Below are 20,342 nucleotides of genomic sequence, written 5' to 3' on the forward strand. Positions count from 1 at the left end.
TGGACTCTGTCTCCAATTCGTCCGGATAATCGCACGACGGCCCACGCAAATACTGTGCTGCGACAGATGAAAATGGCCCCTTAATCCGTCTGCCTGGAGGTTCGCTGACGGGCAGGATAGAAGCAGTGGCACAACGGCAGCAGCAGCAGCAGCAGCAGCAGCAACAAGACACAAAATCTGCGGACACCAATTGCGCATGCCTACGATGAATCCTCACCCTCCGGAGCTCCTCTTTGCCTTCCTCACCTTTATCAGTGGGCATCAGTATCCCCACCACGCTCTGGTGCTGAGATTGAGTCCATCGTTGGTATGCCTTGCCTTTTCACATGCCTAAATGGGTGGCAGTAAACCTGAATTCCTGTGCAAAACCTACAAGCCTCCGCTGACGTCACGAAATCCAGGCTCGCGATTCGGAACCTCAAAACCAAACGAATGAAATGAAGTATCTTTACGCGTTGGATAAGGTTAGGGCAGTTTGCATCAAAATCCTTTAAAATCACAATTTTGGTGCCGTCAATTCAAAATTTGCCAAGCGTACGGGAGAATTAAGGCTGCTTGGTTGGCATGGTACTTGCTGATACTGGTTATTTTCGGAAACAGAGTAACAAGTTCAGTAACAAGAAGCTGATAAGCTATAGCAAACGGATAGCTTATCGCTGCTGCCATTTTGAAGAAATTCTGTGGATTCAAGTACGCAGTTTTGTACCACCATTGAAAATCCGGTAACATCGACTATTTTCTGAAGGATGCTGCACAAAAAAATGATGAAACAGTGTACAAACCACAATCCTTCTGTTGTTAAGCACATCCATTGTACGGTGTAGTAGCAGAAAAATTCCTTCCATCAGGAACAACAAACCTTATTCGTTCTCTCACATGAAATGCACTTGGCTTTCTTAATCCTTATGCACAAGATCCTTCCAACTGCGATGCACCCAACATGTTACAACTTTGCAGATAGGAATAAATTCACTGTTTAATCCAGGGCCATGGTCTGGCACACCATTACTGAACACTCCGGGACATTTGGTGAAGCACAGTCAGAGAACCAACCATCACGATACCGTCCGCGGTGCGTCTTACTACGAGATTGTTAACATTTTTTTGTGAACCTTCCCAAAACCAGTCCTTGCCCATTCATGGGCCGAACTGCTCCGAAAGGAGCGAGTCCTTGCGTTCAGAGAGCGAGAGCGAGAGCGGGAGCGTGAGAGCCAAAACAATCAAACCCAAGGTCGCATATCGCAGCAGGATTAGAAGTGGGGTGTGTGCATTCCACCCAGCCTGCCCCAGACGAGGAGACACTTTTGTTATTCTAATTTTGCGCACTTACTTATCACACTGTTGCCGCACGGATGTGTGTCGATGATTGAGTAGAGTTGGCCTGCACTCGTGGTTTCGCTGATTCCAGGTCGTGGCAAGCACAGCTGCTCGATGGGGCCGTTTACTAGCGATGATGGCGTCGGAACGAAATTTTCACATCTTTCCAATGCTGCTGCACTCTCAAGCATAACCGGTCCGAGATGAAATATGTTACGACGACCACACCGCGCACTAGCAGCTCACGCACACAGCCCCCTTCTGCTTTTGATGAAGTTATGGAATTTGGAGCGAACGATGAAGAGCCCCAAGAACTGTGGTGGCAGCGATAAGAAAACCTCGCGGCTCGCACTCCACGTCGCATTCGAAATACTTTCAAATATTATTGGCACTCGCACTGCAGCCCCACCACATATCCTCCTCCCATCGGGTTGCCATTACTATTGCAAATCCGGTGATTTTAGGGCAAGCTGCACCCCGGTCTCCACGGAACACTAGACGGTTTACTAGGCGGATTACTTCTCCAGGTAGCAGCAGGTAGCGCTTTGGCCTACGAGCAAATGCGTTTTTCCGATTTTTCGATCCCCAGCGTAGCGAGCCCCAAATAAATCCACGTACACACACACGCACGCAGGGCAAAGCAGAAAGAATAATAAGAAGGCGTTGGGGTTGTCGGGTGGTAGGTGGTTCGCCCGCCCTTCACACGAGAGAGCGTTTGGAGAATTTTTTCACGGCGATTGAAAATTCTATTCTAAGCCAATTTCGCAATGGAACAAACGGGGGTTTTCGATTTTCCTCCGAGTACACACACGAGCGAGCACCACGAACGCACTAGAGTCCAGAAACACCCACTTTTCGGCAGGTTTTGCGAGCTTGAAACAGGTTTTAATACCGCTTTTGTAGACTACCATTTTCTCTACAATATTCTTTTGTAGACTACACCGTCGATTGTTTGCGAGTCAACCTTCTTGGAACTCACCTATGATACGGCCAGAAATATATTTTGAAGAGATTTTTTTTAAAGGTAAAAGAAATCCAACTGGTCGATCGGACAAAATCGGTGCTCCACGATGCCCGGGACGAGGTTCAGTGCCGTACTGTCTGAAATATGAAGCTGGATATTCTTCTTTATTTGCCAAAACGAACGACAAGTCTATCGCAGATGATACGGTTCTGTGCCGGAGGTTCTGTGAAGTTCTTGTTCTTCAACGGCGACTCTCTAATCCGTTTCCGATTCATAGATTCCGGTGGATTTGCCATCGATTCGTGGCAAAGAATTGCGCGAAATTAAGCACACGGGGTCCATATCCCTGTTCGAAAAAGTTCATCCGTTAATTTCTCTATAGTCAGCACAGGGAAAATTGCGACGCCATTTAGTGGATTGCCCGTTTGAAGTCTCTCTTTATTTGATTCCTTGTGTTTCTAAATAATTTCAAAAATAATTCAATAACATTTATGTATACTTTTATCATTTAGTAAATCTAATGGGTTCGTTTTCCCTCTACCATCATCGTCGTTTATCGGCTGGCCGATGTTGCTCTTGCAAGAGTTGTATATTAAAATTAATAAATATGTATTTATTTAATTTCACATTACCAATTTGCCAATGGTGGCACGGTCGGAGAGTGAAGGGTATAGTAACTGGTAAGGATATTCTGGTGCATTGATCACGTGCATTGATCATTTCTCCATTCGTGCGTCGCCCCCCCCCCTCCCCTCCCCTTTCCCCTCTTTCGGGCTGCATTGTAATCACGGGTTATGGTTGCCCTGGAGTAGAGTGTACTGTGGGAGAGCTTTCATACTACAAACATCTAAAAATTCATTACTAAAACGTCGGATTGCACCGGCAGTGTGAGTACGTGTGCATCTTTAACGCCTTTTAGCTCCTGTATGCTCGCGAGAATGCAACAACGAAGCGGTAGCTCGTAGCAGCGATTCTCTAACAATCTACGGTGGATTTACTCATCGGAGACTTTGCCTTTTTGCATCACACTCAACAACACACATGCACACACAGACACTGGCTTCGCTGCCGACACAGTTAGTGGGGATGGCTTTTCCGCGCTTCTATCGTTCGTTTCTGAAATCAGCGATTTGATGGCAACGGGAGAAGATAAAATCGAGACCTGACGCTCATGGCTGAAGCAAATCATCGATAATCGTATTCGCGTTCATTTTTTTCTGAAAAAAGCAACGGTTCAAGGTGTAAGTTAATGCAAACTGGCATAGCCCAACAGCAAACATACTAGTAAGAAGAGTTTATCCATCCTAGCAACACGCATAAACCTTCCGGTTCCGATTTGTCAGTAAACTACAAAGAACAAAAGTAACCATTGCGCAGTTTCAAGCGATTTTTGTTGAAGTATGATTTATTTTGTGTCAAAATGTCTATCAACAGTGCCGAACACGCATATAAAAAGAATCATAAGCCCGGCAATGGAAAGTATCTAAAATCCGTTCACTACGTCTAGAGATACAGTCTAAATAAGAGGTTCTCTTGAAACAGCACACCGATCAGTGCCATCTCGCTGGGATGGATAAACTTGTTTCTTTCCGGTGAAGTGTTGTTTACTCAAACATTTCTGAATATTTCTCCCGACTGAATCATGAACCTACCGCCCATGGGGACGTAACAAGATTACTGGTGCCCGGTTCAATTGAGCTCCGAACCCAGCAGGCTTTCCGGCAGGAACGAGTTCAAACTGGATGGTGTTTCACGATCGCCACCGTCTAGCGGAGCCCACAAGTTGGAGGTATTGGTCGAACCACTACCATCGCCCGTATCTCTGCCGATAGGCCATCCGGAACCCCAAGTGTCGGTGCCACCTAGATGAGGGTGATGACAAGCGCATAGCATGTGAATCAATCTAGTAGCCCCGCGACTATGCCGCAATTAATCACACTGTCGGCTCACTTACCAGTAGCAGCGGTCGGGGTGCGCAGTCGCCAGGACTGTGACGATATGCTGGAGATGCTGCCGGTACCACTTGCGGTACCAGTGCTGCTGACGGTGGCTGTGATCGCCGTACCACCGCCCAACTGCTGCAGGTATGTTTGTACTTCTGCCTCACTTGATGGACACTCGGCGCTGATCGTGCTGGCCCCAAGCGGGCAGTTATTCAAAGCTTGCTGTGCTTTCATGGCCTCATCACTGGAGCTGTAGCGGCACAGAGCCAATCCATGCGCCGGGTAAGGATGGAAGCTGAGAATCGGGCCGTGCTGCATGCACAATGTGCGAAGTGTTGAAGCATCGATCTGAAAAAAGAGGAAAACGAAATCAGTGGCATTGTTTCGGTGGTTAATTCCACACCTGTTCCTCTTACCTGTGACGTTAGATTGCGCAGCAATAACCAGGAGGTACCGGTGGTACCCCAGCTTCCTGCGGTTCCCGCACCACCACCAGATGCACTGCCCCATGTAGCATTAGCGGAGATACGTGAGGCAACGCCACCGGTGCTACCGATGTGCTTATTACCATTAGCACCTCCCAAACCGGGCGGTGGGCCGCGAGTAGTCGCCGACAGTTTGCCAATTGGGGCAGACCAAACATCCGTACCGGCACCGATGACTGTGGTAACGACGGTGGATGGCGAGGTACCGGCAGTACTGAAGCTCCAAGCGGAAGACGTTAGATCAAGACCACCACCACTAATAGTACCGGCGTCGGCGAGCGCGACCGACGAAGACGGTGGTGAAATGCCACCGGCCTTCGAATCTGTGGACGCGGCCGTAAACAACTCCGACTCTTTGGCGGCGGCTGCAATGGAAAGTGGCGAGCGGGCAACACTGCCCGGTGTAATACTAGGATCATCTTCGATTTTCATCTGCGTTCCCTGCAAAACAAATGTCCACGCTTTAGCCAGGTAGGTTAATTACGACGACAAAGGTGTTTCAACATACCTTCCATGGTTTACCCGGTTCAAATTCAGGTACAAGATCGCTGAAAGTGGAATTGTCCGGTGGTGGGGTACCGCCGTTGCCAGTAGTCCAGTCCTTGCCATCCGATTCGTCAGCTTGCTCTGGCCATCCATCTGCAACGAGATTTGTACGACGAGGTTGCTCCAGTCCGGCAGGCCAGCTGCAAATTGAGAGAAGTAAATCGAGCCCATTAGAATCCCGAAGATCGAGGAACCGTAGCACCGATAGCAATGGCTATTACCCATCCTGCACGAGCCCGAGAATGTCCAGATTGCCGTTCCCGGTGTTAGACGGTGTAGTGATGGTGGATTTGGCAAGCGACGCTGGTCCGGGGGCACGCGAGAAATCGGTGAGATCATCCTTTCCCGCGGACGTATCCTTCTCCAGGGACGGAAGCTTCCACTGGTTTAAGCGGGACTGCTGACTAGTACTGCTGCTACTGCTGCTGTTGTTTCCGTTGCTGCCCGCATTGCCTGCGCCCGATACACCAGCACCGGCGTGTCCCGCCAGTGCCAGCGATACCGGTACGGCGCCGGCCGTGAAGACGGATGCCGTACTCGCCGTAGTGAGGAGCGCATCCTTGCCCAGCGCGAGTTCGCCAAAGTTACTTTGCAGCGCCATGAGATCATGCTGCTGGCGTAGAAAGTCCATCCCGCCAGGTGGTCCACCACCACCAGCCACTGTTGGTAGGAGTGAGGGCGGTGGGATTGGACCTGGCTGCCCTTGTTGACCTTGCTGCTGCTGCTGCTGCTGCTGTTGCTGCTGCTGCTTCAGGTAAATGCTCTGCTGCGCGGCAATCTGCTGCTGTAGCTGCGCTATCTGTGATTTATGTTTGTTGATGGCGAGCGTCAGCTGTACAGCACTGACACCACCGGTGGTTCCGCTGCGTGCCAGGTTACTCTGAGTCATTTGCATTTGCTTTTAATGGCGAAGAAGGCGGTTGGAACTATTAGGCAAAGCAGGAAACGGGAGGCGGCCATTGACGCGCGTTTGCTTACCTTAATGTGATTGAGCAACTGGTTAAGAAGGATGAGTGTCTGGGGAGCAAGCGGTTGGTTGAGGATCTGATGGTTCAGGAACCCGCTCTGGACGGCGAGCTGTATCTGCTGGACCAGCATGCGAAGCTGCTGATTGGATGGCTGTGCTGCAGCGGCAGCCGCTAACTGCTGTTGCTGCTGCTGATGTTGATGATGATGGTGATGCTGCTGTTGCTGTCCCCGGCCGCCTATTCCAACGACGCCAACTTGATTGAAAGACGGATGATGCCCAGTTAGGCCGCCAGCAGCGGAACCTTGCGACAAATACTTAAAACTATTGAGTGCGGCCAAATTGGCTGGCCCCCCGGCGGCTCCATCTAAACTGCCAAGGCTGGCCCCAGGTCCGATGGCAATATTGTTCAGCATTGCTTGATTGTTCTGTGGAAGGAAGGCCGCAACGTGATCATCGGGACATATCGGGAGCATGACGGATGGCCACTTACCTGCGAGAATGACAATCCACCACCGGCATGATTGAGCGGTGGGATACGCGGTGGACCGCCAGCAAACGGACCGCTATCGAAACCCGCACCATGATGGTCGTCGATCAATGATCGCCCAGCAACACCGGCGCCGGCGCCACGCCATCCACCACCGCCAGCGACTCCATGGCGCAACAGGTCCATCGCCTCGTCAATGTTCATGTTGGTGGCACGAAGAGCGAATTCTACCTCTTCCTTCTTGTGGCCCATTTCACACAGCATCCGGTACTCCTTGCTGGAGCGTACGAACTCGAGCGGATTGTGGAGCGACGGTTGCTGTTTACCGGCAACGAGTGGATTGGAACCACCGGTTCCATGCTTAACATTACCGCCTAGACACCAATCCATGGTGCCAGCCGTCCCCAGATCGGAGGATCCCGGATCCGGCCAACCGACACTGCCGCCAACTTTACCGACCGTTGCCATTGGTTTGTTCCATCCTGGCGCCCCCAGCTCAACGTTCCACGATGTTCCCCCTCCGGTCTTGTCGCCTGTTTCACCGCCGACACCCCAGTTAGAGTTAGAGGGCTCTTCCCATGAACCGTTCCGAGCAATACCCGGTGTATTCTGGCCAACGCCTCCTGCTGCTGCTGCTGCTGCTCCTCCCCACATGGCATCTGGTGCTTTGCCGATTGCGAGTGGACCACCTCCAATTGGACGAGCGAATGGAGCCCCAGCGCCACCAGCGATGCCAGCTTGCTGCCCATGACGTCCCATTGGATCCTTCCAACCGCCAGTAGAGTTTTGGCGTGCCAAAGGAATCGAATTGCCACCGGCTCCCTGACCCCATCCCAACGTTGCCGTCCCTCCGTGCTCATCCAGTGACACTGGTCTACCACTATTGACGACATCATCCCAACCGGAAGAAGCCAGTTTACTGCCAGCACCGTTCGCGCCTGTTCCAGCGTTCCCCCATTGTTGACCCGGGTTGTTGGCGACTAAAGCTGACCCACCGCCAAGCTTGTTCGCTAACATGTTACCACCGGGGACATGCTCCGTACCACCCCACATTCCACCGACGATCGATGACGCTGCGCTATCCATTACACCATTGAGGCGGCCAGAGATTCCGCGGGGATCACCCCGCAGCTCTCCGTTCGCCAGACTGCCGAGACCAGTTCCGGTGGAAGGTGCAATAACGTTTACCGACGGACCAATCGACGTCGCCAGATTGAAACCGCCAACGCTGGTTCGGCCATCATTCCAGCCCGATACATTGGATGGCCCTGGAGCAACACCACCAGTATTTGGCCCTCCGCCTGCAACTCCCAACATCAATCCTGCTGTTGCTGCTGCACCGACGGTATTCCACTCGTTCAGATCTTTCTTCAGTCCTCCACTGATCGTTGCTGGGGTTTGTTGTGGCTGTTGACCGCCGACAGGAGCACCTCCCGCTTGCCAACCACCAGCAGCGTTGCTACCAGCCCAAGCAGATGCACTGGTTACGGCGGTGTTCGCTAGGCCGGATCCGGGAACCGTGGAACCTACGGCACCACCTCCGTTCCAACCAGTGGTTGTGCTCGGATCCGGAACGGCAACCGTGCCTATCGGTCCACCGTTGTCATCGTCTTCCATCCAGGTCCCGCCCAGATTGTTGGTCGGTACCCACGGTGCGCTTGCAACCTTCGGTTGCTGATGATGAAGACCATGATGGTGGTGATTGTGCGGTCCAGCACCAGCACCATTGCGTAAGTTCGATTCCCACAATTCCGTGCCGGTGTTCATATTCGATACCTTCCAACCAGCTCCTCCAGCGCCACCGCCGCCGTTCGGTGCCGAGCGACCATCGGATGCCTTGGGTGCGTTCGGGGCAGAGCCGGCCATGGGATTAGCACTGGCACCTGCTAAAGCTCCTCCTACTGCCGGAGCACCACCAGTGGCAGGTGCTGTCGGTTCCGGAGAGCCCGGTACCTCCCAGTTCGTGTCCTGGTTAACATGTTCGCAACCCCAGCCATCCTGTGCGAACAGTGCCTCACGCATCGTATTGAGCTGCTCTAGCTGTGGATTCTTGGCCGTACCACCACCGTTAGCACCAATGTTTCCAGCATTCTGTTGTTGATGTTGCTGTCCTACGACGCCACCACCAGCACCATTATTATTGACCATGTTGTTGCTAGGATGGTGCGCGTTGGCTTGCTGATGACCACCGCGATGATTCTGTGTAGTAGTCGCTGTATTGTTCCAAGCATTCGGTGTAGCGTTCGATGAGGATGCGTTGCCTTTAGCGCCACCTACGGTTCCTCCATTTGAATTGACAGTATCTATCGTGGAAGATGTACGGTGGTGTTGCTGCTGCTGCTGTTGTTGGGGTGGTGGTTGGGTGGGATTGTTGTTGTTGTTGTTGTTGTTGCTGTTAGCGTTACCCCAAGCAGAAGGTGGCATTGATTGTTGCTGCTGCTGTTGTTGCTGCTGCTGCTGCTGCTGCTGCTGCTGGTTTGGTAGTACTCCCCAGGCACTGACAGATCCGTTGTTGGTGGCAGCCGGTGGCGTACCCCAAGCGCTTGTGCCATTGTTGATGGAATCTTCTCCGCCACCGACAAGCCTCATCCGGGGCAGTGGACGGTCCAGACGGCAACACCACTGCCGAACCGCTCGTTCCCGCTCGCCACAGCGCAACAGTTCCTCGAATGGCGTGTACTGCTGATGTTGTGTGCGCAGCTGCTGCTTCGGCAACTGTGACTGTATTAAGCTACTACATTCTACTCTAATCAGGTAATCATTTGAATCACATTTACTTTGCACAACGCCAAGCAACCCCAATCCATCGTGCGGTTCCTCTATGGACCGCTCCACGGAGCCAACTGGGATGCTGCTGCTGGATGATGTTGAAATCATTAAAGAGCTTGGTCGCGGCGATTGGGACCGCTGTACTACCACCAACATACTAGACCGAACCCGATCGATCATTGGTTCCGATCCGGAACACTCCTGTACTGCCATGATCACTTCGCTGGAACGCACGGTAGCTGCAGCTCGCTTTAGCCTGCTACAATCTTCATCGTGATGTAATCGTCCTCCTCGGTGATTGCTTTGCCTGAAAAAGATCTGGAGGGACAGGTAACTAAGAACAGAACCGCAGCATATTTCTTATGCTAGAGAAAGCGGACTTACGCTGGACGGAATTCAGTCAACGCGAACCGCACGGACTGCGGGGTTTCACACTGTCCAAGCACAAACACTGAGATCAGAATCTTCGGCCGGAGCTCTATTGTTTATCACAGAATTTCTCGCACTCGCAAATAGCACTGAGTTTTCTCCGCCTGACCGTCGGTTCGGGCACCGGACCGGGAAACGCCGGAACAGCAACCAGCGTCGACTGCGGTGGTAGCGTCTATTTCTACAAACAGGGCTGCCAGAACGTGGAAAAAGATGAAGCTGGAATGGTTATTGGTTTGTTTGTTGTGCTAATTACTGTAACTACAAGCGCCAATGTTTGGCGCTACGAATTACACTTGAACAGGACATAATTTGGAAACATAACACACACGAAGACAAAAGCTATGGAACACTCGCCACACTCTTCTTCTCTCCCTCTTTCTCTCTCTCTTTCGCACACACTTTGCCTTATGTTTTGGTCAGCATACCAAGAGAGAGAAAAAAAACAAAGAATCTTCAACGGAGCGATTTCCGAACTGGATAGAATCCCGTTTTGCAGAACACCACCGTGTTGCATCCACCCACACGCACTGGACTACGCGTTGATTTACCCTTTCGAGAAACGAAAACTCGTTTAAATCGGCTGGTGCTGGTGAAAAAGTTAAATTAATCCGCAGCGTAACACTTCTCGCTATTAGCGCCAGCAAAGCAACTAACTCACTCACTCAAGCCTGCCACACATAGGATGCGGCAGATGCGACGATTCTGTACAAAATCACAGATGGATTTTTTCTCTAGCAAGTGTAAAACATGTCTTTGGCTATTGCATGTTATTTCAACGATGATTGATCAAACTGAGCTCTATCTATCAGTCTATTAGTGATCAAAATAGTTATACTGGACATTAGTTCAACATTTTACTCATAACACCATTGCTACTAAAATTACTTGATGTGGCGGCCGCGGTGTGAACGGCCGCATCTGCCGCAAGAGCCGCATCCTATGTGCGGCAGTATTCTTCAACTCTCTCTCTCTCTCTCCCTCTCTCTCTCGTCAGTTGCGCCGCTCAGCGTTTTTTTAGGCCAAGAACTTCTCCCAGCCTCCCCCCCCCCCCCACCCATTCCATCCCTTCCCCACGAACCCACGATCCTATCAGCTTCTTTTTTGATTTGATCTCCCAAGTTACATCTTTGATTCATTTTGTTATTGATACGATAGCCCAGTCTCACGCCCGTTCACCCCTCGCTAATAGCTGCCCAAGGTTGCGCCTAGCCCGATTTTCTGTCGAACGACCCTACCCCCGATAGCACCGACGAAAACATCCAATCCCGTGATGTTCGGAGTGGCTTTTAATTCAACATAGAACGGGTTGCACTCGATGCGATAGCCAACATCGACGACGGCGATTTCTAGTTATTTCTGGTCACACGCACTTGAATCGATTATCCCGAGCCCGCTTTTCGTCGCCCGCGAGCACCACCACTTGAAAATCCAATTTTTCCTACAACCGCCTACGCGCGCACCCACTTTGACTTTAATACAGAGACGATTTCACTGCCACACTACAATTCGTTAACCTCACGAAGACGCGGAACAAACAAACGGGCCGTAAGCGCAATTTTCCGACTTTTGCCAATTTCCCGATTTTCCACCCCACACCCAATTGCCGAACAAGTCGAGTGAAAAACTCCGCTTGTCGAGCCAACTAACCATTATCGAGCCAACTAACCACTATAGAACCAGTTAAATGTTATCGAGCCAACTAAGCATTACCGAGTCAATTAATCGTTATCCAGCCCATGCACCGGTATCGAGCCTGTTTATAAAGCCAATGTTAGACCAGCTTCTAGCAGCCTCGATGGCACCTCGATTTGTGAAATATTTTACAAAAATCGGCGACAAATAGTAGTTGCTTGGGCGAAAACATTCGCAAGTGATACACCGACTGAGCTGGCGTAAGTGTAGCGTGTTATTCGATACTTTAGCGCAGGGCGCAGTGCCGTAATCGGACTACGAAAAGTACGAGTAGTACGAAAAGTCAATCGCCATTTGCCCTCGCGTTCTGCAAAAGTTGCTCCTGCTCCGCGGTCGGCGGTGGAACCCCTTAACCGCGTGTTCGCCCAAGGGGTTTTGTTCGCCCAACTTTTTATTTCCAGAATACTTCCGTCCCGATTTGCGTTGATGAAAATGGATGAAAATTTTTCATTCGAGGTTGCAAGCTTCATTCTTTCTGGCGAATGTGTGTGCGTGACGGGAGTTCATGTGTGTGTGTATGTGTGCATGTGTGTGTGAGTGCGTCGTGTTTGTCGGGAGTAATTGGTTGGTTCCTCTGATTGTTGGGTGAAAAAATCGCTTTCTTGCGCCCGGGATCGAAATATTCAAGAACTTGTTCACGAAGCTTCTGTTGTCGCAAAGGGTGAATCGGGCGGAAACGTGAAAAGAAGTGTCGAGGATAAGATATGCTGCGCGCCGGAAAGTGGCCACAATTTTTAAGGTGGTTCTACCAACAACACCTGCACCCGGTTGTGTGCGCGAGTGTGTGTTAATTTCACAACCGCCGCGTCGACCGCACCGCACCGCACCGTACGGCACCGCGACGGATCACGGGATTTTTTTTATTTCTACATAATCTAACTCCCGGACGGCTTTTATCTTTGCTTATCCCCCAATAACGCGGCTCTTTTCCACGAAATCGCTCTCCCCGCTCTTCCCATCCGGATCGGATTGCGTGTGTTGGTTCGATTGGAGGCGCTTCGCGCCCCGTTGATCTTGCAGCTTTTTCGCCCAAAGCGGTGTCCTTAAAATAGAAATGTTTCAATATATTCGTTATATGTTCATGTTCGCCGTGCAAACAACGTGCGCTACGACGGGAAATCTTTACCCGCGGACACTCGAATCGCCTTCTAGGATCGCACTGTCGCGTATTTTCATCCAGAATCAGGATTGCGCTCTAGCAAACGAGAATTAAGAGGGATTGAATTCCCGCCTGCCATAATAATAGTAGGCCATTAGCAACAACCCTATTGTTGGGGGCCTGCCGATTGGGTTTATGCGGTGCTGCCGTCTCTGACAGAAGCTGGGCTTGTGGAACCACAGCATACAATTTCAAATTCAAATCCAAAAGAAAATTCCAGTCCTCGTCTTTAACCAAAGCTTCTTTTTCAAGCGATTGTTTCACCTATTTCTTGTGTTTTCTTCTTCCAACCTCATAGGTGCGCTGGTGGTGCAGAACGGAAGCAAGCGTGCTACAACGGTGGCACGGTAGAAGCAGAGCACAGCAGCACGCGTTTGTGAAGTTGCAGTTCCCTTTGCCAGCTTAAACGACGAGAAGTGCAAAGGAGAGGCGGGTTGCATAATTGCACTCTAGAAGCGAAGCGTGCGTGGTGCAGGGAAGAAAGTGTGCGCACAGCGGACGCAGCCGCGAGAAACGCTGATAGGAACACACACGTAGGCACGGGTGTGTGATACATGACGACGTCGATGCTCGATCGATCGATCGCGCTTCCCATAGTTTGGTGAATCGAGATGCAGTACCCACAGCCCTCTTTGGTTGACGATTTGCAGTGAGAGCCAGTGTCAGGAGTTTCTTTGCCATCCAAAGAACGGGGCTCTTGCGAGCAAAGTGTTCAGGACAAGAAGGACCACGGCGGGTATGCGAACGCTGCGATTCGCGTGCGACCTCGAACGTGTATGACTAAGCCGTGCCCCCTAGTCATGAGCTAACCAGTGATTTTGTGTGACTATTCTGAATTTCAAGCAGTTTCGCCTGTGGTGAGATCGTGTATATCCGTTTGTGCAGCTGTGTGAACGTGAACAACAGAAACAACAAGTGGAAGCAGCATTTTTGCCACAAGTGCGTTTAATCGGAGACAATTCAAGTGAGAAGTGTGTGTCGATGCGCGGTTCCTATGCTTTCCTATGCTCGGATCAGTGTCTCCTGCACTATATTTGAGCACCAGCGAAATCGTAGAGTAGCGAGCATTAGTGGCAGCAGCACATCTCCTCCAGCTCCGACGAGAAGCTAAACCAAACTATTTACCTGAGCGCGCTATGAATTAGTAGTGTTACCCAGGGAACGGCAGCCTTTTCGTGATCGTGACAATATCCAACCCCCACCCCTTTTCCCTTCATCTTCCGTTATCGTTGCATTGGGACCTCGCTGCAGCAACGCAACTTGTTTCGGGTAAAGCTGCCCCCATCATCACCGCTAGCAGCTAGATTTACGCCGCATCGCATACGCTGATTCCTGTCGACTTTTCTGCTTCGTACGCACTACTCTTGCGGATAACGGTGAGAAAATCAAAATTCTCTTTTCGCTATGGCAACGCATCACAATATTGTTCATATCTTCATGTGTTGAATATTTTGTATATTTTCTCACTATAGTCAACGTGTATCATGTTGAAATTCGGAGAATAGATAGCGTATGAAAAGCGAGCGGTTTGCACATTCGTGTTCGTTGTTCCACGCTTCACTATCAGGTACGATTTCGTTTCTTATCTGACAAACACAAAATCAAACTGATATCCTAGTTGGTGTACAACATTGTGGTCACTAAGGGAAACACTAGAAGGAGTCGGGTTTCTGAGGAATTACTGTTTTTAGTTAAGTGACCGATTATCGATTTGCAGCCTTTATTTATTGTCCTTTTCGATATAGTTTGTGAATCAAGGTTTGAATTTGAATGTATTGATTTGCACTTAACCATGTTCAACAATGAATTTTAAAAGGATTGTAAAAAGTAATCTTTTTATGATGATTAGATTTACGTAAATTAATCTGTATATCCTTGTTTTTTTTTTTTAATTTGAGCAACTTGTTTATCTGTTAAAAATTTCTTTTTTTTGTATTCCTAACAGCGAACGACGAGACGATTTAGAGAAGAAAGATCAGCCTAGTGCCACGACGGGGTGAAATGAATTGAGTGTTGCGTTTTGCGTTTGCCATACAAGGAAGAAATCTTTGCCAAAACACAAAAAGTAAATAATCGACATTAAGTGGGAGAAGGAACTCGCGCACTGCACACCACGAACACGAAGAGAAAAAAAGGGTAGCACGCGAGTAGCCTGCAGCTCCTCCTTCTGGTCGGTACGTTAAGGTTGGCTCAGATCGATCCCCAGAAAACCAAAAAGAGGAAAAGGAAAACAAACAAAAGCAAACTCCAATAGAATAACGATTCCTAGCAGTATTGCCAAGATTCTTGTCGTTTGCTCTCTTGTGACGACAACAGTTGTTGGTGCGGAACGCTTAGCAGAAAGCAGCACAGTGTACTGCAATTGATCTTATTATTAGAAATACTAGAAGCACACAGACACACATACACACAACAAACACACGCATAAACGACGCTCTATTACCACGCGACTATTTACAACTAACTGCACTCCACCTTCATCACTAGCAGCTTGCAGCAGCAGTGGCGGCGGTCTGTAGCGTGTGTTGTCCTTACTCAAACAACTACTACTTTACTACCCAACAACAAGTCTGAAAACGCTTTTATGAATTTACTTAATCCTCTCTGCTCATTGTTGTAAGGAAGAGAGAAAAGGATAGCGCGGAACTGCAGCATCCCGTTGATGGCCGTTTGACAACAGAGCCAGTACTGGGTGTTAAATCTGTGTGTATGTTTGTGAGCGTCACGAAACAAACCAGCGAATGTATCAGCACCCTCATCTCCACTTTTGAATGGTGTACTTTGAGTCTGAAACCGCAATCAGGGACTGCTACAACTACCTACTACTATCTATTATACTAGTACCCGATAGTATAGACAGAGGGCGAAAACAGCAGCAACAACAGTGCGCGATAGAATTCTCTCATCCAAAACATCACCTTGGGTGGTGTATCACTCTGATCGTAGCAATCGCTGAGACGGAGAAAAATCCGGCACCGCGAAAGCGCGTGTTACTCTAAGCAAAGAGGGCCAGTGGAAGAAAAGGATCAAAGGCGAAGGGGTGGTGGACTTTACTATTATGTGCCAGTGCTCCGTCAAGGACACACAACCGAAACATCCAACACCTCAGCAGCCGAAGAAGAAGAAACTGCTGCTGCTAGAACAACAACAGCAACCACCACCATTGCGATCCGCACAAACAAGCTGTCTTTTGGCGCGATCCCGCTCGCCTTCGGTTCGGCGGATCGCTACCGGACCCTTGATAGGATCATCATAATCAACGATCGGTTAGTCGATCGGTCGCGTGAAAACTGACCACCGCTGATAGTATCACCGGTCGAAGAAAAGGCATCATCATCATCATCATCATTATCTACTTCATAATCATCATTAAACTCAACTTTACAAGCAAGCAAACAACAACAGGAGCATCATTTGTTGTCATCGTCAGTATCGTGTTCAAAATGACGGGGCAGCAGCATCAGCAGCAGAAGAAGCAGAGTAACGAAAATGACACTGTGAATATAAATTGTGATTCATCTGATTACCTGATAGTTGTAAACGAAACTAATCGTAACGAAGTAGCGGTAGTTATGGCGCATGACGAGCAGAAGAGGGTACAAGAGGAGGAAGCAGCTGCAGGAGAAGGAGACGAGCAGTGGTTACTGCACAAAGCCGAGATAGCAGACCAAATCCTAGCCAGTAAGAATACAACACAAACACCCCGACGATCAGTTCACCGCCATCGGCAGCAAGACTCCAATGAAACGATGTTTAATGAAGACGAAAAGATGAAGGCTCCCTCGTCTCTTCTTGGCGATGGCAAGGCTAAACCTCAAAACTCATTGCCAGGAGTGACGACGTCGTCATTCGTAACATTCGACGAGCTGGTACGTCTGTGTAAGCTTCAGGCTTCCAGATTACCGCCGGTATCGATGGCTGTACGCTTGGGGCTGTGCGGTGGAGGAGAAGAATCGATCAACAATGGTACCAGTGCCTGGGGCACACCAGCTGTCACCAACAATCCAGCCGGGAGCTCCTGGGGAGCGATCAACTCGCAGCAAACGACGAACGCCTCTGCAGTGGGCTCGTCTACATCGTCGTCCTCAGGCAACGGCGCAGCGGTTGGCAGCACACAGCAACAGTCACAGTCATCCTCTGGCAACGGTTCATCGGCTTGGGGAGGTGCCGGATCAGGAGGCCCGAACAACAATGCTAGCGGCAGTGGAGCCGGTGTAGTGACACCCGGTGGTGGTGGACAACAGCCACCGAAAGGACCAAGTGGTGGCATGGAAGGTGGTGGCAGTGCCTGGAATGGACCTGGCGCGGGAGCCAATTCTGCGACGGTGGGTAACGCACAAAACAATGTATCCGCTGCCGGAGGTCCCGCTAATGCCACCAACAGTGCCAATTTGGAGCAACAGCAGCAACAACCGGGGGGAGGACCGGTAGCACAACAACAACCAGCGAATGCACAACAGCAGCAGATCGAAGGCTTGGCACCGGGGATACCTGTTGCGGCGGGGGGAGTAGCTGGGACTGCGGTGCAATCTAGCACCGCCAAGAACCAGCTGGAGCAGCTAAACTCACTGCGCGAAGCGTTGTTTGCCCAGGATGGATGGGGCTCCGAGAACGTCGATCAGGATACGCAATGGGATGTTCCGGCTTCACCGGAACCGGGTGGTAAAACCGATCCCAACAGTGCCACCAGTGGCCCAATGGCAGGCATTCCGATGTGGAAGACAAACACTGGGACGGAGCTGTGGGAGGCCAACCTACGCAATGGTGGCCAGCTACCCCAACAGCAGCCGCCTGTATCGAAAACCTGGGGACCACAGAACAATTACGGCGGTACTTGGGGAGAAGATGACGAAGGTAATGAACCGGGCAGTGTGTGGAACGGTGCCGGTGGTAGCGGGGTCGGTGGTGCTGGACCTATGGGACCAGGAGGAGCAGTCGGTGTTGGTGGAATGCGCGATCCAGTACCGGGGGTTGGCGGCATGATGGGTGGCCCACAACAACAGCAGCAGCAGCAGCAGCAGCAGCAACAGCAACAAACCCAGTCACAGGGACCGTGGAACTCGGGAGTTGGCAGTGGAGCCCTCGGCGGCGCCGGTGGCCCAGGAGTAGGTGGAATGTGGGGTGGTGGGCCTGGAGTAGCAAACGTCGGTGCTAATGCCGGTGGTGGCATTGTCGGTCTGAAGAAGGATGGTAACGATTGGGGTGCAGCAGCCGGCGCGGCTGGTGGCGCCGGACCCGGTGCCTCTGGTTGGAGTGGAGAAGGACGCGGCGTTGGTAATCAGGCGGCGGTGGTCGCATCGGTAGCAGCAGGAGGAGCCAGCGGTGGTGGTCTCGATACGTCCGGTATCGATATGCGTAACATGCGCATTGCCAGCGCGATGGACAGCAATCGCGAGATTCGTGGCGATCCCCGCGGCATTTCCGGACGACTCAATGGTAACGTTGGGCTCTGGGATCAACACCAGATGTCGGCTATGCAACCTAAGATGCCTCCGACGGTCACCACCCCCGGAACTGCCGGTCCTGGAGGCAATGGAGGTGGTCAGTGGCCCGGTGGCCCGAATAACAATCCACTTGCCGCAGTTAACAATGGTGCCGGTGGTGTTGGCAAGATTGGCTCGTCTGGATGGGATGATATGAGTGGTGGCGGTGGTACAACCGGCGTCGGTGCTGGAGGACCACCGGGCGTGCGACGCAACATGGACGACGGTACGGCATTGTGGGGCCAGAACGCACTAAACCGGCAAAACTCCGCGAATACCATCGTATCAGGTGGTGGTGGTGGTGGTGGCGGCGGCGGCGGCGGCTGGAAGGATGGTTCCGGCAATGACGGTGGCATGGGACGTAGCGCTGGAATGCACCGAAATGCGATGATGGGTGGCGCAGGTGGCGGCCTCGTTGGACGAATGGGTAGCGGGGCTGCTGGAGGTCCTGTCGGAGGTGGTCCGATGAAGCCCGACAATCTGTGGGGACAAAATCCAAACCGTGGTGTCGGTAACTGGGGTGCCGGCGGCGGTGCAGACGATCCTACCAATACTGGCAACTGGGATGATAAGTCTGGTGGCGGTGGCATGGGTGCCAATTCGCTGTGGAACGACGGTGCTTCGATTGCAGGTGTGGCCGCCGGCGGCAACGGAGGAGGTGGTTGGAACAAAGGTAAAGGAGGTTCTGGCTGGAATGATTCGTCCGGTGTGCCCGGCGGTGCAGGCACAATGGACATCTCAGAGTGGGGCATGCCACCGAACAAACCACCGAGTAAGTTGGAGATGTTGCGCTGCAGCAAGCAGTATCGAACATTGTGCGATCACGGCTTCAAGAAGGAGGACGTCGAAAATGTTCTACGCATGACCAACATGAACATGGAGGAGTCACTGGAGTTGTTAAACCGGAACAGTGCAGGAGGTGCAGGCATGAACGATTGGCGTCGCTCAGACAATCATGGAACGGGCGCGTTCGGTGATCAGTTCATCGGTAGTGGTGCTGGTGCTAGTGGTGGCGTTAGTGGACGTTTTGCGGCCGCGGCTGCTGGCATCGGTCCGATGGCATTCCAGGTAATGGGCACGACGATACAAACGCTCTCGCATATCAGGCTCTTGATTCTATTTCTCTCTCATTTGCAGAACAATCAGAACAATCTGGGTGGTGGTGTGTTCAGTGGCGGCAATGGACCAGCAGCCGGCAGTAGCGGTTCCTTCAATAGTATGAAGTTCGGTGGTAATGGTGGCGGCGGCGGTGTCGGCGGACCGGGCGGTAATGGACCACCAGGTGCTTTCGGTCAACCGCTCGGAGGTGGCGGTGGCAATGTGGCCGGTGGATTGAATCAACCGAACGCACAGTCCCAACAGATTTCCAACCATCAGCTGCGCGTGCTCGTGCAGCAGATACAGCTAGCAGTCCAAAATGGTTACCTGGATCATCAAATCCTAAATCAGCCACTAGCACCGCAGACCCTAATGCTGCTCAATCAACTGTTGAATCACATAAAGGTAATCACAGTGCGTCCAGTGCGGCGTCTAATGATCTGATCTTACGGTGGCTAATGATGGTCCCTTTCTCCCTTTCTGCACAGCAATTACATCTCATGCAAAACAACCTGGCACGCACTGGTGGTGGCGGTGTAAACGCGGTACAAATGTCCCTCGCCATCAACAAGCTAAAATCGCAAATCACCAGTTTGCAAAGCCAGATCGCGACGCAGCAATCGATCTACCTGAAGCAACACCAACAGCAGCAGCCCCACCAGCAACAGCAGCAGCAACCGGGTCACCCGGGAGCGGTCAATAACGTGAATGTGGCAGCCCTTGCCGCTGCTACCGGCGGCCATCCAGGCAACGATCTCTTCCGTAGCGCGAACGACATGTCGGGCTTGCCCAGTGCCTTTGGGGATTTGGCGCTCAAAGACAGTGGCCCACCATTTCCATCGTCTACTGGCAGCACTAGCCAGCAGTCGCGCCTGAACCAATGGAAGCTACCGGCAGCGACCACCCCGACAACACCCGGTGGGCTTGATAAGGATGTTTCGGATTTGAACGACTTTGTGCGCGCTCCAGGTGCGACGTCCAAGTCATCGGGTCCGTC

At 51.4% G+C, this 20,342-nt stretch overlaps 3 protein-coding genes across 10 annotated transcripts in view; 1 reads left to right on the forward strand and 2 right to left on the reverse strand.

Moving 5' to 3' along the window:
• Positions 1-2,202, reverse strand: part of LOC125951800 (protein Gawky-like) — a 29,368-nt gene extending 27,166 nt beyond the window's left edge. Inside the window, exon 1 of the mRNA XM_049680853.1 lies at positions 1,331-2,202. The gene's annotated coding sequence lies outside the window, so the exon portion shown is untranslated. The remainder of the gene's footprint in view (positions 1-1,330) is intronic.
• A 501-nt stretch (positions 2,203-2,703) lies between these two features.
• On the reverse strand, positions 2,704-11,518 carry LOC125951797 (protein Gawky-like). 7 transcript variants are annotated; one of them, XM_049680840.1, is made up of 10 exons: positions 11,149-11,512; positions 9,866-10,103; positions 6,716-9,799; positions 6,234-6,650; positions 5,477-6,153; positions 5,218-5,395; positions 4,641-5,150; positions 4,236-4,572; positions 3,934-4,143; positions 2,704-3,498 (listed from the first exon to the last, which is right to left on the reverse strand). In XM_049680840.1, exons 3-9 carry the CDS (start codon positions 9,692-9,694, stop codon positions 3,971-3,973), a joined length of 5,271 nt encoding a protein of 1,756 aa, XP_049536797.1. In that variant the 5' UTR covers positions 9,695-9,799; positions 9,866-10,103; positions 11,149-11,512; the 3' UTR covers positions 2,704-3,498; positions 3,934-3,970. The 7 variants fall into 7 exon arrangements, with proteins under 7 accessions (XP_049536797.1, XP_049536803.1, XP_049536798.1 ...); XM_049680846.1 differs by lacking the exon at positions 2,704-3,498 and having other exon boundaries at positions 3,563-4,143; positions 11,428-11,518; XM_049680841.1 differs by lacking the exon at positions 2,704-3,498 and having other exon boundaries at positions 3,563-4,143; positions 11,378-11,512.
• Positions 11,519-11,688: 170 nt separating this feature from the next.
• Positions 11,689-20,342, forward strand: part of LOC125951799 (protein Gawky-like) — a 20,729-nt gene continuing 12,075 nt past the window's right edge. Inside the window, exons 1-6 of one of the 2 annotated variants that reach the window (XM_049680851.1) lie at positions 11,689-11,805; positions 13,063-14,140; positions 14,237-14,331; positions 14,710-19,315; positions 19,385-19,750; positions 19,834-20,342. The exon at positions 19,834-20,342 is cut by the window's right edge and continues 24 nt beyond it. In XM_049680851.1, the coding sequence (XP_049536808.1) occupies positions 16,208-19,315; positions 19,385-19,750; positions 19,834-20,342 (3,983 nt within the window). In that variant the 5' untranslated portion in view covers positions 11,689-11,805; positions 13,063-14,140; positions 14,237-14,331; positions 14,710-16,207. The remainder of the gene's footprint in view (positions 11,806-13,062; positions 14,141-14,236; positions 14,332-14,709; positions 19,316-19,384; positions 19,751-19,833) is intronic. The other variant, XM_049680852.1, reaches the window with a different exon arrangement.

This window comes from Anopheles darlingi, chromosome 2 (assembly GCF_943734745.1).
Source record: "Anopheles darlingi chromosome 2, idAnoDarlMG_H_01, whole genome shotgun sequence".
NCBI classification, from domain to species: Eukaryota; Metazoa; Arthropoda; class Insecta; order Diptera; family Culicidae; genus Anopheles; species Anopheles darlingi.